Below are 21,058 nucleotides of genomic sequence, written 5' to 3' on the forward strand. Positions count from 1 at the left end.
ACAATTTCAATTTTCTTAAATTTACCAAGGCTTGATTTGTGACCCAAGATATGATCTATCCTGGAGAATGTTCCATGAGCACTTGAGAAAAATGTGTATTCTGTTGTTTTTGGGTGGAATGTCCTATAAATATCAATTAAGTCCATCTTGTTTAATGTATCATTTAAAGCTTGTGTTTCCTTATTTATTTTCATTTTGGATGATCTGTCCATTGGTGAAAGTGGGGTGTTAAAGTCCCCTACTATGATTGTGTTACTGTCGATTTCCCCTTTTATGGCTGTTAGTATTTGCCTTATGTATTGCGGTGCTCCTATGTTGGGTGCATAAATATTTACAATTGTTATATCTTCTTCTTGGATCGATCCCTTGATCATTATGTAGTGTCCTTCTTTGTCTCTTGTAATAGTCTTTATTTTAAAGTCTATTTTGTCTGATATGAGACTTGTTACTCCAGCTTTCTTTTGATTTCCATTTGCATGATTTCCATTTTCCATCCCCTCACTTTCAGTCTGTATGTGTCCCTAGGTCTGAAGAGGGTCTCTTGTAGACAGCATATATATGGGACTTGTTTTTGTATCCATTCAGCCCGTCTGTGTGTTTTGGTTGGAGCATTTAATCCACTTACATTTAAGGTAAGTATCAATATGTATGTTCCTATTCCCATTTTCTTAAATGTTTTGGGTTTGTTATTGTAGGTGTTTTCCTTCTCTTGTGTTTCTTGCCTACAGAAGTTCCTTTAGCATTTGTTGTAAAGCTGGTTTGGTGGTGCTGAACTCTCTCAGCTTTTGCTTGTCTGTAAAGGTTTAAATTTCTCCATCAATTCTGAATGAGATCCTTGCTGGGTAGAGTAATCTTGGCTGTAGGTTTTTCTCCTTCATCACTTTAAATATGTCCTGCCACTCCCTTCTGGCTTGCAGAGTTTCTGCTGAAAGATCAGCTGTTAACCTTATGGGGATTCCCTTGTGTGTTATTTGTTGTTTTTCCCTTGCTGCTTTTAATATGTTTTCTTTATATTTAATTTTTGATAGTTTGATTAATATGTGTCTTGGCATGTTTCTCCTTGGATTTATCCTGTATGGGACTCTCTGTGCTTCCAGGACTTGATTAACTATTTCCTTTGCCATATTCGGGAAGTTTTCAACTATAATCTCTTCAAATATTTTCTCAGTCCCTTTCTTTTTCTCTTCTTCTTCTGGGACCCCTATAATTCGAATGTTGGTGCATTTAATGTTGTCCCAGAGGTCTCTGAGACTGTCCTCAGTTCTTTTCATTCTTTTTTCTTTATCCTGCTCTGCAGTAATTTCCACTATTTTATCTTGCAGGTCACTTATCCATCCTTCTGCCTCAGTTATTCTGCTATTGATCCCTTCTAGAGTATTTTAAATTTCATTTATTGTGTTGTTCATCATTGCTTTGTTCCTCTTTAGTTCTTCTAGGTCATTGTTAAATGTTTCTTGCATTTTGTCTATTCTATTTCCAAGATTTTGGATATCTTTACTATCATTATTCTGAATTCTTTTTCAGGTAGACTGCCTATTTCCTCTTCATTTGTTAGGTCTGGTGTGTTTTTACCTTGCTCCTTCATCTGCTGTGTGTTTTTCTGTCTTCTCACTTTGCTTATCTTACTGTGTTTGGGGTCTCCTTTTCACAGGCTGCAGGTTCGTAGTTCCCATTGTTTTTGGTGTCTGTCCCCGATGGCTAAGGTTGGTTCAGTGGGTTGTGTAGGCTTCCTGGTGGAGGGGACTAGTACCTGTGTTCTGGTGGATGAGGCTGGATCTTGTCTTTCTGGTGGGCAGGTCCACGTCTGGTGGTGTGTTTTGGGGTGTCTGTGGCCTTATTATGATTTTAGGCAGCCTCTCTGCTAATGGATGGGGCTGTGTTCCTTTCTTGCTAGTTGTTTGGCATAGGGTGTCCAGCACTGTAGTTTGCTGGTCGTTGAGTGAAGCTGGGTCTTGGTGTTGAGATGGAGATCTCTGGGAGATTTTCATCATTTGGTATTACATGGAACTGGGAGGTCTCTTGTGGACCAGTGTCCTGAAGTTGGCTCTCCCACCTCAGAGGCACAGCCCTGATGCCTGGCTGGAGCACCAAGAGCCTTTCATCCACACAGCTCAGAATAAAAGGAAGAAAACATAGAAAGAAAGAAAGAAAGAGGATAAAATAAAATAAAGTTATTAAAATAAAAAATAATTATTAAGAAAAAAGTTTTTTAAAGTAAAAAAAAAAAAAAAACAGACAGGCAGAAAACCCTAGGACAAATGGTGAAAGCAAAGCTATACAGACAAAATCTCACACAGAAGCATCCATATACACACTCACAAAAAGAGGAAAAGGGGAAAAAATAATATATCTTGCTCCCAAAGTCCACCTCCTCAATTTGGGATGATTCGTTGTCTATTCAGGTATTCCACAGATGCAGGCACATCAAGTTGTTTGTGGAGTTTTAATCCGCTGCTTCTGAGGCTGCTGGGAGAAATTTCCCTTTCTATTCTTTGTACTCACAGCTCCGGGGGTTCAACTTTGGATTTGGACCCCCCTCTGCGTGTAGGTCGCCTGAGGACGTTTGTTCTTCGCTCACACAGGACGGGGTTAAATGAGCAGCTGCTTCGGGGGCTCTGGCTCACCCAGGCCGGGGGGAGGGAGGGGTATGGATGCGGGGCGAGCCTGTGGCAGCAGAGGCCTCCGTGACGTTGCAGCAGCCTGAGGCGCGCCATGTGTTCTCCCGGGGAAGTTGTCCCTGGATAGCGGGACCCTGGCAGTGGCGGGCTGCACAGGCTCCCGGGAGGGGCGGTGTGGAGAGTGACCTGTGCTCGCTCACAGGCTTCTTGGTGGCGGCAGCAGCAGCCTTAGCGTCTCCCGCCCGTCTCTGGGGTCCGCGCTGGTAGCCGCGGCTCGCGCCTGTCTCTGGAGCTCGTTTAGGCGACGCTCTGAATCCCCTCTCCTCGCGCACCAGGAAACAAAGAGGCAAGAAAAAGTCTCTTGCCTCTTTGGCAGCTGCAGACTTTTTCCCGACTCCCTCCCGGCTAGCTGTGGCGCATTAACCCCTTCAGGCTGTGTTCACGCCGCCAACCCCAGCCCTCTCCCTGCGATCCGACTGAAGCCCGAGCCTCAGCTCCCAGCCCCGCCCACCCCGGCGGCTGAGCAGACAAGCCTCTCGGGCTGGTGAGTGCTGCTCGGCGCCGAGCCTCTGTGCGGGAGTCTCTCCGCTTTGCCCTCCGCACACCTGTGGCTGCGCTCTCCTCCGTGGCTCTGAAGCTTCCCCCCTCTACCACCTGCAGTCTCTGCCCGCAAAGGGGCTTCCTAGTGTGTGGAAACCTTTCCTCCTTCACGGCTCCCTCCCACTGGTGCAGGGCCCGTCCCTATTCTTTTGTCTCTGTTATTTCTTTTGTCTTTTGCCCTACCCAAGTATGTGGGGAGTTTCTTGCCTTTTGGGAGGTCTGAGGTCATCTGCCAGCATTCAGTGGGTGTTCTATAGGAGCAGTTCCACGTGAAGATGTATTTCTGATGTATCTGTGGGGAGAAAGGTGATCTCCGCGTCTTACTCTTCCGCCATCTTCTCCTCTCTCCTGTGTTAGCTTTTTAAGCCTGCCAGTCCTAAGCCCTCCCCAGGACCCTGAAGGCGGAGGCTTTCGGCAGGAGACACAAGCCCCGCCCCCATAGCAAGCCCTGCCCCCTGAAGACCGTCTTTTCCCTGACAGGCCCTGCCTCCGAAGTGTACAAGTTCCGTCCTTCGTGAACCAGACAGGCAGATGCCGTGTAGTCTCGGAGGAGGACTCGCCTTTTCCGGTTCAGGTTGTCATGGCGCCCGGGCTTGCCTCGTTTTTTCCGGTCTCAGTCTGGCGTGGCAGGGTAGACAGCTGTGACAAATTTTAATAAATCTCATGTCTTTATGTTATTTCTCCTGTCTTCATGTTATTTCTTTGGAAATAAGCATGGCTACAGAACATTTAACAGGAAAAAAAAAAAAGATTGAGGAACATATTTGTAGCTTATAAGGAAAGAGAATAGGAATAATTTGAGATTAATTTTTTTTTCTTTTTGTTTAGCCATTCTCAATAGCAACAAACATGCTGGGTTTGAATCTGTCCTTCATGGTGTGCTGTTGGGCAAGTTATTTAACTCACTCTGTGCATGCCTCAATTTCCTTAAATGTACAATGGAACAACATTACTTACCTATAAGGGTTAGATGAGACATGTATACAAATTGCTTAGAACAGTCAACTACCAGAACATAGTAGATGTTCAGTAAATGTTACATATTTTTATCAGTGAGTTCTACTACCTAGAACACTAAATAAATTGTGTAGTTAAATCAGCCAAGCAACCTAAATGATTTCTCCCCACTGAAACAAAAAGTATGTGGTCAATTTCAAATGATTTTTAAGATGTTAGGTGTTTTCTCTTAGAGGAAAACATAGGAAGAACATTCTTTGACATAAATCACAGCAAAATCTTTTTTGACCCACCTCCTAGAGTAATGGAGGTAATGGGTCCTAATGAAACGTAAATGCTTTTGCACAGCAAAGGAAATTATAAACAAGACAAAAAGACAACCCTCAGAATGGGAGAAAAATATTTGCAAACGAAGCAACAGACAAAGGATAAATCTCCAAAATATATAAACAGCTCATGCAGCTCAATATTAAAAAAAACAAACAACCCAACCAAAAAATGGGCAGAAGACCTAAATAGGCATCTCTCCAAAGAAGACATACAGATGGCCAAGAGGCATATGAAAAGCTGCTCAACATCACTAATTATTAGAGAAATGAAAATCAAAGCTGCAATAAGGTATCACCTCACACTGGTTAGAATGGGCATCATCAGAAAATCTGCAAACAACAAATGCTGGAGAGGGTGTGGAGAAAACGGAACCCTCTTGCATTATTGGTGGGAATGTAAATTGATACAGCCACTATGGAGAACAGTATGGACGTTCCTTAGAAAAACTAAAAATAGAATTACCCTATGACCCAGCAATCCCACTACTGGGCATATGCCCAGAGAAAACCATAATTTCCACGTGTTTCCATAATTTCCATAATTCAAAAAGACACATGCACCCCATTGTTCATTGCAGCACTATTTACAACAGTCAGGTCATGGAAGCAACCTAAATGCCCATCGACAGACGAATGGATAAAGAAGATGTGGTACATATATACAATGGAATATTACTCAGCCATAAAATGTAATGAAATTGGGTCATTTGTAGAGATGTGGATGGACCTACAGTCTGTCATACAGAGTGAAGTAAGCCAGAAAGAGAAAAACAAATATCGTATATTAACCATATACGTGGAATCTAGAAAAATGGTACAGATGAACTGGTTTGAAAGGCAGAAATAGAGACACAGATGTAGAGAACAAATGTAGGACACCAAGGGGGGAAAGTGGGGTGGGGGTGGGGGTGGTGGGATGAATTGGGAGATTGGGATTGACATGTATACATTAATATGTATAAAAAGGATAACTAATAAAAAAAGAAAGATATTAGGTGTTTTCAAAAAACAGTGCAATTTCTAAAGAAAAAAAAAAAAGATACACACAAAGCTAACATTTCTTCTTTAAAAGGTCTTTGCAGAAGTTGAGTTTTTTTCCTCAGTTGAAACATGCTGTGGTGTTAAGTGATTTAAAGGAGGGAAAATAATCCTCAGAAACCACACATTTTTTCTAAGTTCTGTATGTTTTCCTACAGAGTTCTGCATTTGATTTTGCTGGATTCCAGGGCCTACTACTGAGCTATGAACTTGCAATCACTCCAGTACCTTTGAGGGTACTGATTTAAATCAGAATCAGAGACATAGCTCCCCGATTTTATATTAGCCCAAAGCTTAGTCTCCTCATATAGTGTCAGGGCAAGCTTGGCTTTCAAGTCTAACAATACACTGCTCCACACTCTTGTTTCTGCTCATTTGTAGTAGTGACCATGGTGGTGGAAGTGGTGGGGCTTGAAGATTTCCTTTGCTTTCTTGCAAACTCAACAATCTCATCAAAAAGTATGTTTGTCAGGTTGATATAAAGTCTTATTGTATTGTAGTCAGAGGTGGGAAGGAGTGGAGGCTGTCACAGCTGCTGTTTGCTTCACTACTAGAAGCTGAATTTCTTGGAATTTGAACTTTAGGCTCTTGTAAATGAATCAATACTTCAGGCTTGATCTTGGACAGGAGAAAAATATAATTGTAACTGATTTTTGATATGGCCATACTATAGATCATATTCTATAGTGACAATTGAGGACATTCTGCCTTCAGAAAGGAAGCTGTCACGCAGTGGCCACCTGCATGCTATGTAGCCAGTTGACTGGAAGAAGTCAACATCGTAGGTCACTGCTCAAAGAGTGTTCTTATCAATTCTCCTTGCTTTTCCTAACCTTCTCAAATGAGAAGAAGAATTATACTATGGGTGCCAAAATATCTGCATCTTAGTGATTAGTGAATATTTGCTCATCACTTAGAAAAAATATAATTACTTTTTTTTGATGTAGTAAAACATACACTTGGACAAAATCCAAAAGTACAAAGAAGAAATACAGTGCAAAGTAGTTTCCCCCCTGCTTCTACTCCCACTGCTCTAGCAATCCAGTTAGCAAAGACGATTATATTTTCTGCTCCTTCTGAGATGTTTCTATGCACGCTGATAACTGACTTGTAGTTGGTATTTTCTGACTCCTTACTTCTCCTGAAGTTTTTCTAAGTTCTAAAAAAATGCACTATGATTTCTTTTTATATACAGTATGAGAATGAGGAGGGGTGGCCCTTAAACACTGTGGAAAATAAAAATATATATATAATTTTTTTTTCCTGAGATGTTAACTAATGTTTCCTTTTAATATTTGAGATCATGAAAGAAACACAAGTCTAGAACAAAATATTAGAATTAGGGAAAGTTAGGGTAATGATTAACTATGCTGCTGATTTTGGAGATGATATATCAATTGAGAGAGCAGGAATTCCCAATCCTGTAAAGAGATTACTTTTTATCTGTAATATTTGTAACCAAATTGGATCTCATCTATTTAGGAGGCTAGCCAGGGAAATATGAATTACTAAGAAAGCATATTCAATACCTCAAAATGATTTTCATCTTTATCTAAAACCCACAATTGGTTACAAGTTCTTTGGAATATTAAAAGAACAATATGAGGAATTATGAGAATAGAAAAATTCAAGGTCTATGAGTGGAAGATGACAGGAAAGAAATCCTGAGACATAAAAAACTAAATTGGAAAGAATTACTAAAAAGATTAGTAGAGGGCTTCCCTGGTGGCGCAGTGGTTGAGAATCTGCCTGCCAATGCAGGGGACACGGGTTCGAGCCCTGGTCTGGGAAGATCCCACATGCCGCGGAGCAACTAGGCCCGTGAGCCACAACTACTGAGCCTGCGCGTCTGGAGCCTGTGCTCCGCAACAAGAGAGGCCGCGATAGTGAGAGGCCCACGCACCGCGATGAAGAGTGGCCCCCGCTTGCCACAACTAGAGAAAGCCCTCGCACAGAAACAAAGACCCAACACAGACATAAATAAATAAATAAACAAATACTTAAAAAAAAAAAAAAGATTAGTAGAGGGAATTATTTTCCATTGACAGGGGAGAAGAAGTGCTGCCTTAATTAGCATATTTTCTTCCATTTAATTTTTAACATTTTAATAAAAGCAGACTGATACAGAGTGAAGTAAGTCAGAAAGAGAGAAACAAATACTGTATTCTAACGCATATAAATGGAACCTAAAAAAAAAAAAAAGTGGTACTGATGAACCTAGTTGCAGGGCAGGAATGAAGATGTAGACATAGAGAATGGACTTGAGGACACAGGGTGGGAGGGGGAAGCTGAGGCGAAGTGAGAGTAGCATTGACATATATACACTACCGAATGTAAAGTAGTTGGCTAGTGGGAAGCAGCTGCATAGCACAGGGAGATCAGCTCGGTTCTTTGCGATGAACTAGAGGGGTGGGATCGGGAGGGTGGGAGGGAGGCTCAAGAGGGAGGGGATATGGGGACATGCGTATGCATATGGCTGATTCACTTTGGCATACAACAGAAACCAACAGCATTGTGAAGCAATTATACTACAATAAAGATCTGCTAAAAAAATAAATAAAAGCAGACTGGAGTAATGGCAATAAAATGAATCCTCACATCTTTGAAATTGTATGTGCTATGTGGTTTTCATAATGTAATGAATTCTGAAGATATTTATCATATAGAAACAAGTTCCCCAAATCTTCAACTAACTTGGGGCTGAGAGAAACTGATAACAAGTATTGAAAATATTCAAAGACCAAAGCAAGGTATGAAATGAAATATAGGACATGTATGAACAATAATTCTTAGATCTTGCTTTCAAAATTCTGAAAAAATTCAGGAGATTAGTACTACATGAAACATAACATCACCTTCTGAAGTTTTAGGAACATCAAAGGGGCTGAAAGAGAAAAGGAAGAAGGCTTTATTCAACATTGATCTTGATCATTCAAGTGTCATTCTTTGGGGCCAAATTGGAGTCAAGGTATTTTTTGATGAGAGCAAGAAGTCAATTAGGAAGTAAAAGATAAAGGTGCTATCCCCTTATCTCTGAGTGCCCAGAGAGACCTTATCCAGAGACCTTCCCTCTTCAGAGCCAAAGACCAGCCCTCAGCCAGAAATAACTTGAGCAATTTGTCTGACAATAAAGTAGCTAAGATTTCACACTGAAATTATAATCACATCCATTAGGAGAAATATGTGATAAGAAAATGGGCTACAGGGTGAATATCAGACCTAGAGAGAATGGATGGCCATGACTAGAAATAAGCTTAAACTCTAACAATGCCTGGAGAACCTGAAGACACAAACATTTCTGTATGTGCTCTACAAACCCCAGTGTGACTCTGTTTGTTCTTGCTGTGCCTTCCTCCTTCATGTATAAATCTCTCTCTCATATACATCATATAAACACTCAGAGAAGCAGAAAAAAACTCTCTACAAAAGGTTGAATGCAAGATTCCAAAAATGTTGAATCAATCTGAGGGCACAAAGAGGTTCAAATAGTGCTTCACTCTCAGATTTATCACAAAGTGAGTCTGCCTTGATTTAAAAAGACATCCCTGAAATTAATCATGATTTCATTTTTTTCCCCAATGGTATAGTTAAAGTTACTACTAAAGTTCATGGCTACAGACTCTAAAGTGATTATCTTGTTATTCTATAATCACACCTGGATACTCAGAGCATTTTACAATTAGGGCAGTTTTAACTTTCAAATGATCCTTTTAAGAAAAGATCAAATGCGCCTCATTTATAAATGGAATATCTAATTTTAGAAGGTTAACTTAAAATAGCCCCAGAAATTTGCACCTCCAGTGAAGAGATAAAACCAATACTGTTTGGGAACAAAATAATAAAATTAAGCCTCCCCCCTCAAAAAAAAAAAAAAAAAGAGAGATAAAGATCTGAGTGGATACACACATCGCAGTCTCTGTGAACCCACACAAAATAAGCAGGGGTTAGGCGTTGGGGTGGTTTCAGAGTGCACCATTATTCACAGGAAAACAGCGAGATTCACTACGGAGGACATAATTCTTTTGACAGTGACAGGACCTCATTCACAGAACCAGGACTGATGGTGCATGCACAGTCAGCGTGCCAAGTGGCGCAGGACCTGGATGCGGGTCCCTAATGGTGAACTGAGATCATTGCTGAGGACACTTGGTGATCACATAAGGGACACTCTGTTTGCTCTCTGGGAGACGCAGTTCATTTGCACTAATTGCAGGCTTGGGGGCCTGGAGAAGGCAGCTCTGTGTACACATACTGTATTCCCTTTGTTGGCGAAGGTAGCTCTCACGGGCCCTGTTCCTCCTTGCATTGTGTATGTGTGTGTATTAACAGAGAGACTTAGCTGCCTTTAAAATATATGTGCATTTCTAATTCTTTGCACTAGGCTTACTAATAGCTGGTGAGGGGAAGCTACAATATAATAGTGAATTACTTTCCGGAAAAGTTTAGCAGATAATTCATGAAATAAAAGAAATCCAAGAAAGCCTAACCCAATTACTATGGTTTACAGGATTTGTTTTTGTTCAGAAAAGTTCAGCTGAAAAAAAAATTTATCTACTGATCTATTAACCACCTATCTATTTGGGTCATTTTCACAGTTAGAGAGATTTAATAATTCTCATCTCTAAGAATACATCTCTTAAAATATACTTTTTTCTTTTGTTATTAAACAACTTTTGAAGAAATATAAGATTAGGAATTTCATATCTTTCAAACTTAGAAACACTGCATGTTGAAAACACTGAAGAGTGTAAAATGAGCATGAAATAAATCTAATCATGTTGATATAGTAAAGTTTTGACATTCTCAAGAGGTTTGGTTGACTGAAAAATAAATATTTACTAAGAAATTAAACTATTTAATGATATATACTAATCACCAAGACAGGTATACAAAAAGGTAGAAATAGTCCTTGTCCTGGTAATGTTTACAATTTATGAGGGGATGACAGACATGCCCATTATGAAAAGTTACCTGCAAGGACCAGCCTAACCAATACCTCCTAAATGAATGAGAAGCGTAAGTTGTACTTCAAAAATTCAGAGATGAACAGTGTCAACTTCTCACTACGAGAGTCAACAAGTGATTTCAAGAGAATATAAAAATTTTGATTGAATTGTGAATAAAAGAGTAGCAGGTTCAAATGTGGAAAAGGCTTGCCAGACAGGTGAAGGTGTTTTATGTGCATGGGAATGTAGACGAGAGAAGAGAGTCAGGGAATAATGGGAACCAAAGATAACAGAGGTGTTGCAGTCAAGTGTGAGAGGACCTGGCAGTTGCCCAAAGAGTATGAAGCAGTAGAAATAGAAACTCATCCAAGTTTTGAGAAGGATAGTTACGTGACCAAATGCTGGTTCAAGAACCTTTTAATTGATCGAAGAGTGACAGGGAATTTGACAGGAATGGAGCCTGGAGGAATGGAGGTCAGTTAGGGGACTGTGATCCACAAATGGGGGGATGAGGGAGTGATGTAGGATGGGGCAGTGGTATTAGGAAGGAAGAGATAAAAGCTAAAAGTACAGTGATCTTTTATACCTAATAATGTGTATCCAGCCTGGGGGGGAGAAAAACATCAAACTCTGAGCTATCTGGGTCAAAAGCAGAATTAGAGAAATCCAGTAAGGGACTCTATAAGTTGGTCTGCTTGTTTGTTTTATGGGAGAAGAGTTTAAGTGGAATGTTGCATTTAAGTTGCTGAAGAAATGCTTGGGGTGGGGGCAGTCCAGTGGGCGGTAATTAGAAATATGGCCCTGGAACACAGGAGAGAAGTGAAGGTTGCAGGTAAATCTACAGTATTTGAAGCCACAGGGCTGGATATCACCTCTAACAAGATAAAGATGTCTGCACATAAGGTGAGGTTGATGTCAAAGGGAAGGTTTCCTGAGCATATGAATTTTAAATATCAGTTTAAAGGCAAATTCGCTAAGATGATGTAAGGATATATCATCCTTGCAAGAATTAGAGCTAATATCACTTCCATGAACCCCGTGAAGGACAACTATAATGGAATACAACGTAGATGAAATACACTGAACTGCAGGATTGTGATTTACCTTATGGAGGTCAGAAGTCTCTTTGTCCTCAGCATAGTTAACAACCCAGGGAAATATGGCGGAAAAGGATGAGTTCAGGTTTTCCTGGGTCCAGATTTCAACTCTGCTACCATTATCTTAGTTAAGTACCTTAAGGTAAATTTCAGCATCTCATTTGTTGAGCAAATATACTGTGATTATGGGACTAGAGATAATATATGTCCTATATGCCTAGCACATTGTATGCATTCATTAAAGGGATGTTGCCATTATTTATTTTATTTTTATTCTTGTAATTTTTGTTATTTAGAATGATAAAACTACATTTCTAAGGGTAGAACTACACTAATTTCCATCACCAAAGTGACGTATATCAGAGAAAGAAACATTTCTGTAATGTAATTTTGAGTAAAAAGAGAGATCCTAGAATAAAATATATTCGTTGATAACATTAGTAGAACTTCGTGGAGAAATTACCTATTTATAAGTGATCACTGGCTTTACATAGATATGGTCTGAAAGAAAAAGGAATACATAATTCGATAAACTACAGTTCAAAGGAGAAAAAGATAAAGAAAATGAGTAATGGGTAAATTGAGGACTCTAAAACCTTCATTTACATAGAGAAAATAGTTCATTTTGGTAAAGTATATAAGGAGTTAAAGACTGGTAGGCTTGGTACTTATCTACACACAGAATATTATAAAAAACTAGGAATCTTTTATATCCACAGAAGGAAATAAGTTCACTTGCACATGATTTCCAGAAATGAAAGAAATAAGAAGTCTTTGGTAGGTAAAAATTTATAATTCCATGTTTAAATATGTACAAGTAAAATAGTGGTCATGTGTCTACAAACTGCTAAGAAATATGTTTATGTTTCTATTTGGTGATATAAGACTCAGGATAGTAAAGCAACTAAGATCATGTGTTCTGGATCCAGATTTCCTATGTAATATTTCCTATTTCCAGTTACTGGGCAAATTATTTAACTGTAGTGTACCTCAGTGTCCTCATCTGTAAAATAGTACCTAACTAATAGGTCTGATAGGAGAATTAAATGAACTAATACACATAATGAGGTTAAGGAGTTCCTAGCACATGGTAAGATCCAAAAGAAGTTAATTATTTAATATTGTTTATTATCATTATCATCAATATTACTTGGAATGGAATGAAATTACCTCAGTAAGCTTTTCTCCCTTTCCAAATGTGCCTCACTTTATTATTTATGCTCTAAACTGATGTCTGATATTAATTACTATTACAGGCTCTTACAGGGCAGTGTTAACTAAAATTTAAGCAACAATTTTGTCAGTATTGTTTGAAGTGTCCTGTATCCAACAAATGTGTATGAGAAGAAGACAAAGGCAGGACAAAGACCCTGTGGTAGAAAAAATGTGATGAGGTTCAAATGGTGAAGAGTTGGATAAATGTATATAAGAGGGGGGCAAAGAAAAAGTTTTATCCTAAAGCTTCTCTTGGATAAACATAAAGAAAAACAATGACATTTCTAAAATGGGACTCGTCAAAAGATTTCTAGTAAGGGATGATGGACCAATTTTCTGGTTTGGGGCTGTTTCCTCCATCTTTGAACACTGGGTGAGGAGATGCCTAATTTATACATCTCTCATGTCCCATAATAAGAAAGAAAAAGTAGTATAAGAACACTTGCCAAGCCAGGCTCACAAAACCATGTTTGTGGCATCTGTTTACTATCCAGATATCCCAAAGCTGTCCTGCACAGTTGTTCTCTATCATTGTCAGCCTCAGAAGTCCAGAGACAGTCACATGGCTAGGGCTGGTAAAGAAGAGTTCAAACCAGTCCATTTTCCCTGGAGCCTTAAAAACTTCCTAGACATAAAAATACCCCATTCTTCATGTCTAAGGTATGAGTAGAAGGGAATGGAGCTTTCCAGATCCACTGTGCCCCCCAGTTAAACAAATTTTTAGTCTAAGAATCTGTTGGTCAAGAATGCTTCATTTGATTTGCCCTATACAGAGTAGAAATGAAATACAAATCAATGATTTGGGCCTAATCAAGGCCATATATTTTACATTTTTAACTATAAGGTGTTAACCAGTAAGAAATTCTATAACTGCTCTTTGACACCCAACTTCTACTTCTTTTGTGATTACTTGCTTCCATTTAGCTGAATTGTTTTGCTTCTCACATAAAAGATCAACTAAGAAAACGATGTCCTATCAACTTAATTTAAATCCATTACATGATGAAAAGTAAATATTTTGACAGAGACATTTCAGAATCAAAAAAGAGAAGGTATCTAATTGCTTGATAATTACCAGATCATATTATAGTAAACAAGTTACATTATGCACCCATAGTGATTTTTAGCATTTGTACCCAGAAATCAACGATTGCTAGGGTCAGAGAATAAGTTTTTAACCAATATATTAATAGAGGAAGTTACCCTCCTCTGAGTAACCAAGAGGGAACCACTTTTTAAGGTTTTACACCTTGATTGACACATACTGAATTTTGGTCTCCTTATGTTTAATGAAGAACATTTTTACAGGTATCATGGAAAAGGAAGGTAAAAAAAATAGGCTTATGAAGCTTTTCTTTGATAAAAATAATTGAGTGTGAAAATTCAAACACTACGTCACTATAGAAGCAGTACAGTGATAAGTAAAAGTACAGACATCAAAGTAGTTATAGGAAATATCTTAAGAATAATATGTATGCAAGGTACATGTGTTAATATTTTTTCAACAGTTTTAACACAGCCCTTTGATTTTCAATGCCCATTAAAATAATGATATGTCATTATTAAAAAATACCTAAAACAAAACTTTGGAAACTTATTCCAAGATTATAGGCAAAGAGAATGCCATAGTTTAGCTTTGGTAATGTTTAATTATGAATAAGATTATTTAAAAAAATCTATTTTATAAATAAAAATTTTGGCACTATATTAGTAAGTATAAGAAAATGGCAAATCCATACCTTGCACAAACATACTTTATATCTAATACTTTTTTTATATATGTGATATGACAGATGATAAATTAAAGGGATAACAAGTCTTTCCCTTGTTCAAGGGTAATTACCTTCACAATGTCACTTGTGAAGATGCTTTCTCCAAACTGTCAGACTGGGTGGTAAGGATGGGGGGATAAATACATGGGCATTATGTAGCTATGGTTATTCTGTGGACTGTATTCACTGACACCATTAACTAAATCACATAACACAACCTCTATTCACAGAGCTGGAAGTATAGTAAGATTTCTAAGGATAGATTATATCTAATATTAATTAACAAAAATTTTGCAATGTCACACAATCATATTCATGACTATAACACCTTCTAAGATTTAAACCACTCACTATATTGCCATTAATATTGTATAAGTGAAACCAGAAATGGAAGAAGTTGAATGGATTCCTTGATATGTCAAAATTAAAACTAATAAATTGGATACAAGAATCATGTCCTTTCCATTTGATATCATAATCTTGTCTCCCTGAAGATAACTACAATCATTACGTATATATATATACACACACACCTGAACATATATATGTGAAAAAAATATACATTTGAACACAGGGATAAAATATATATTCAGCTACATCTAGAAGAGCTGATGCACCTATAACAAACGTAAAAGACTAACCTGGTGTTACTACTACTCCATTTCCATTGACCACAGGCCTCTCTTCCTCTTCCTCCTCCGGAGGCTCTATGCTTGCTTTCTCCATGTTGCTCACTGATTTATTCCTTTTTCGTTTTCCTTCAGTGCTTGGAGTGGCTCCAGGAAGTATCTGGTCTGTTACATTTAGTAACAATGGTGCTGGTTCTGCTGGAGGCTTTGGGGTACCGTAGTAATTGTCTGCAAATGATACAAAACATATGAAGTTAAATATTTCTCCCACTGGTGTGCATGATTTGTAAAGAATGGAAATTTTATTAACAAATGTGTATCCTGGTTTATCCATATATATGTATTTTATATATACATACATATATATCATTTTATATCCTTTTATGTTTGTATATAGGTGTTTATTTGTTGCTTCTATTGTATGGGGCTTTAATGCTTAAACAAAGATACAGATCTATCTTCATTTCACCTTAGTGCCAAATCAAAATATAGTCTTAGCTGTTAGTTTCATATGACACATAGCAGTTTCAAATTAATCAAAAATTTTTTATAACAAGCCTTGATTATAATCTTTTTAAAAATAATTATGTCTGAATAGGAGTATGGGTAACATAGTTTTTAAGCAAATCTTATAACATTCTGGAAAGGCAAAGCACATTGTGCTTTTCTCCAGCTTTCAAAGGGCTCTGGCTGTTTTCCTTGACGTGCACAGCGTCCTGCCTAGAGCTGCGTCTCCATGCCAGTTCAGTGGTTCCCATGACTGCTGACGGTGGGCCTGCTGCTCGAATCATTCTTCAGATTACCACAGCTCTTTTTCCCACAGCTCCATGATCTGAGCTACAGGATCATTTGTTTCCCCCATCAGTCCGTGAGACTTCTAAAAGAGGAGACTAATTCCTATTTCTCTCTGTCATAAGAGCCTGGCAAACAGTAACATGGGATATATGCTTACTCTGTGAACATCCTTATATAGTCAAAGCAAATTACTTTTATGAAAAAAATAGTTTAAATTTTTGATTGGTAAATGGCACACTGGTGTTTTTTAAAAATCAGTGTTACGCTCTTAGCATCAACTTCAAACCCATATTGGTGTTTTCAGTTAATTGAATAATTTATGCACATATTTGCTCACTCATTCATTAAAATCTTTATTTAGTACTGACTGTGCACCCAAGCACTCCAGTATACGTCTGAGAGAAAATGATGACTATAATACAATCCTTGTCTTCCAGATGCTCAACGGTTTAGTGTGGAAGACAGGCACATTTGACATTAAGCAGATAAGCATTAAAACAGGAAATAGGATTAAGCACTCAATCAAGGAGGCATAGAGGGGGAACCACATCTCATTATCTGCAGAGGCCACTGAAGGCAACTGGGAAAACAGTGTGCTGTGAAAGAAACCAACCCTTAAGTAGAAGTTATGGGGTCTAGATTTGGATTTTCTGTATAACTACAATTCAAGCAAGTTATTTACTCAGTAAGGCTCAATTTCTTCATCTATAAATTGGAATGGCAATACTTGTTACAATCACCTGCGTTCTGGGTTGCAAACAACCAAAACATACTCTAGTTAAATTAAAGATGATAAGGATATGCTGAAAAGGTATGAGATGGCTAGTTGAGGGAAGAGGCTGGAAACCCTTGGGGAAAATGGGCGGAAACAAAGGAGTCCAGTGTGGACACCCAAGCTGCGTCTGCTGGCCGTGGACTCTGAAAGCCTAGCAGGTTCCACTACCACAGGCCATAGAATCACAATACTTCTTATCTAATAAACATAATGTACAACTAGTAAATAGTCCTGCATGTCCCGATAAATAATATAATTTTAAGTAGTGTTCTGAGATCTACAGTGCTTTTTTTTTTTTTATTGGAGTAAAATTGCTTTACAATGTTGTGTTACTTTCTGCTGTACAATGAAGTGAATCAGCTATATGTACACCTATATCCCCTCCCTCTTGGACCTCCCTCCCACCCCACCCCCATCCTACCCATCTAGGTCGTCACAGAGCACCGAGGTGAGCTCCCTGTGCTATATGGCAGGTTCCCACTAGCTATCTGTTTTACACATGGTAGTGTATTTATGTCAAACCTAATCTCCCAACTCGTCCCACCCTCCCCTTCTCCCCCATGTCCATATGTCCGTTCTCTATGCCTACATCTCTATTCCTGCCCTACAAATAGGTTCATCTGTACCATTTTTCTACATTCCACATTTATGCATTAATATACGATATTTGTTTTTCTCCTTCTGGATTAACTTCACTCTGTATGACAGACTCTAGGTCCATCCACATCTCTACAAATGACCCAATTTCGTTCCTTTTTATGGCTGGGTAATATTCCACTGTATATATGTACCACATCTTCTTTATCCATTCATCTATCATTGGACATTTCCGTTGTTTCCATGTCCTGGCTATTGTAAATAGTGCTGCAATGAACATTGGAGTACATGTGTCATTTTGAATTATGGTTTTCTCAGGGTATATGCCCACGAGTGGGATTGCGGGGTCATATGGCAGTTCTATTTTTAGTTTTTTAAGGAACCTCCATACTGTTCTCCATACTGGCTGTATCAATTTACATTCCCACTAACAGTCCAAGAGAGGGTGTGGAGAAAAGGGAACCCTCTTCAGTGCTTTTAAGTATATGTAGTACTAAGAAAAATGAATCACACTTCAGTGCTTTTTTTTTTTTTTCCAATTTGTCTTTTAGGGTTTAAATCTCCCTGAGGTAGAAAAATAACCTTTTCCTAATTAGAAATAAATGCATAGCTCAGGCTAAAAATAAATATTAAGTAACAGGTCTGGTTGAATTTACATTCCTAAATAATTACTCCTATTGAATGTGATGTGATTATAAATTATACAGCAATATTCTATTTCTACAATTTATGAAATTAATAGTTTAGACTAAATTTTAGATGTAAAAGAGTACAAATCATTAGTTAAGACATTAAGATTATCTTTATTAGCAATAATAATAGCAATTTAAAAGAGGCACAGAAATAACCCATGTAGTTACTATACTTGAGAAATATAATTCATGGAGAATAGGCTTTTACCTTAAACCAAATGCATAGAACAAAGAAACCAGAAATACCTAAAAGAAGTTGACAAATCAGCCAGATGGTCAGGTAGCTAAGTCACTGAAATGATGTCCTGATGTTTAAATACATACAAATCAATATACTAAGGATAAAATGTGCCTTTTAGGTAACATACCAGCATGTTTTCAAAAAACAAACATCAAAACTATTTAAAAATATAATTTGGAAAAACTGTCCCGTTAAGAATGAAGTGCCTCTATGCATAGTGCCAGAATTTAGAGAATCTAAAATCCAAAATACCTCAACAATATGGTGTATGTTTAACAGCACAGATTGTGGTGAGATAAACCTGACTTTGAATCCTGTCTCCCCTAACCTGGCTGCCTCTTTATATCCTTGAATTGATTTAATTAAAGTGGGACTGTGGGGCTGTAAGATGACTACAGTCACAAAAGTACAGTCACAACTACAACTACTACTATTATTATGACTATCATCACCACAATTTAGTGAGCTGGACACTGTAAAGGGCATTTTACTTCTGAGCGCTTGTATCTGATGCGGATTAGAACAAAGTCCTTCTGCTTCTGCAGTTAAAAGAAAATGGAGGCTCTAAAACTATTTTCCAATATTATACATGAAGCAGGTGGAAAACCTATATCCATTTGACTTAGGAACCTCATTTCTTTTCAAAATACTATATTACCTCTCAAGAAAAAAAAAAAAAAAAAAAAGTACGATGCAGTTTGCAACCTGCTGGGAATTGATGCAGTCCTCTAGGACTTCATTCAAAGCCACAACCAATGAGCAGAAAAATAACACTTTCAAGAGAAAGGCAATGCTTGCTATCAAATGATGAAGCAGGGACATTTTAGGGGATTTTTTCCCTCCTCTCTTCCAAAACTAAGTGGGTGTGTGTGTATGTGTGTGTTTGGGGAGATGGGGTAGGGATTATAGGCTTTCCTAGCCCACTTTTTACTGACTATACTTGTATTTGTAAAGAGTGGTGTATTCATTAGCACTTTCATGTAAGTTTAATACAAAATTTCAGTAACTTAGTTGTTGAATATGATGACAAAATGGAAATGATACATAACATTGTTCACTTAATTCTATCACAATTAGGATAATCTATAAATTAACATAGTTTAATTTTGAATCAATGTTTGGAAAATAAAAGAGACAATTATTTGAGAAACCTGATTTAACTTGATTTATTCTTCAGCTTTTTAAGCACTTAAAAGAATGGCTATCTTTTTCATAAAGATATAGTTATGAAAGAGTGAAACAGGGTGAATATAGTCATTTCTTACATTATAAATATGTAAAAGCTTTCCAGAAATTTGAATAAAAAGAATAGTTTAGGGCTTCCCTGGTGGCACAGTGGTTAAGAATCCGCCTGCCAATGCAGGGGACACGGGTTCGAGCCCTGGTCCTGGAAGATCCCACATGCCGCAGAGCAACTAAGCCTGTGCGCCACAACTACTGAGCCTGCGCTCTAGAGCCCGCGAGCCACAACTACTGAGCCCGTGTACCACAACTACTGAAACCCGCGCGCCTAGAGCCCGTGCTCCGCAACAAGAAAAGCCACCGCAGTAAGAAGCCCGTGCACCACAACGAAGAGTAGCCCCCGCTCGCCACAACTAGAGAAAGCCTGCGCGTAGCAACGAAGACCCAACGCAGCCAAAAATAAATAAATAAAATAAATAAATTTATAAAAAAAAAAAAGAATAGTTTATAAAAATGTCAATTATTGGTTTCATAATAATAAAAACCTTTACTAAATGACCATTTACACTGAACACTGTTATATTAATTTCCTGCAAGGGGAGAGAGACTAAAACAGACTACATTGTTATGAGCTAACCTCCCTAGAAAATACTTGGAAAATCTAATCCATTACCCACTTTTACGCAGACCTTTCCTAAGTCATCCAGAAGAGATGAAGAGAGCTTTTTTTTTGAAAAGAGCTTTTTAAAATAACTTTTTGTGTACTATACTTGAAGGCTATCACAGAATTACTCCTTTGCTTTCTCTATGCTTGTTAGACCAAATAATCTTTTCAAAAAGTCTTAGTCTAAGTTTTCTAAACAATGTTTTTGTCTTTCTTCTGATCCTTCCCAGCTTTTTTTTCCCCACACTGATTTTAATGGTGAGGCCAAGGGGAAAAAAGGAAGAGAAAACAATTTCAATACATTACAAACTGTTCCCTTTTTTTATCCTTAGTCCTTATTGAAGGGTAATAGATACCAAAATAGTATTTGCTGAGATGCACCACATTCTTTATGTTTGTAAGTTATGATATTATGACAAGAAGTAGGAAAGACACTAAAAACTAATTTTATGTATGAGGAAATGTGAAAGTGCTAGTAACAAGCTGAAATACTTTGAAATGCTTTTACTTATTTCCAACACCTTTTCCCTTTAAACTAGAGCAGTTTCCATGATAGAAACATGTGATTTGTTATTTAGTTCATTTGGCTTTTTAAGTAGTAGACCCAGATGTTGACTCTGTTGTTTCAGTCCTTTGGGTGTATAATAATAACATGTGTAGGTTTTACATCAAATAATCATACATCATTCCACATGGCACCCAAGTGCAGATGGATTTTAGAAAGGTACTATTCTTGTCTTCAAGATACCTCACAGATTAAGGTCTTGACCCCCATTCCTCCCCCAATATTCTCAGTGCTTTTATTGCCATTTTGGTAACCAGAAAGAATCAATTTTGGATAGTGATTTAGTGGAAGAGAGATGACTGCCTACAGGTATGTTGGGACAGGCATACAACACAGCTCATCACTG

General features: G+C 38.0%; 1 protein-coding gene across 7 annotated transcripts in view; it reads right to left on the bottom strand.

Moving 5' to 3' along the window:
- MAGI2 (membrane associated guanylate kinase, WW and PDZ domain containing 2) overlaps positions 1 to 21,058 on the bottom strand; it is a 1,331,631-nt gene that overhangs the window by 485,047 nt on the left and 825,526 nt on the right. For all 7 annotated transcript variants that reach the window (XM_082399315.1, XM_082399314.1, XM_082399312.1 and 4 more), the window contains exon 4: positions 15,214 to 15,429. In XM_082399315.1, the coding sequence (XP_082255441.1) occupies positions 15,214 to 15,429 (216 nt within the window). The remainder of the gene's footprint in view (positions 1 to 15,213; positions 15,430 to 21,058) is intronic.

The sequence above is a fragment of the Balaenoptera borealis genome, assembly GCF_965194805.1.
Source record: "Balaenoptera borealis genome assembly, chromosome: 7".
Classification (NCBI taxonomy): domain Eukaryota; kingdom Metazoa; phylum Chordata; class Mammalia; order Artiodactyla; family Balaenopteridae; genus Balaenoptera; species Balaenoptera borealis.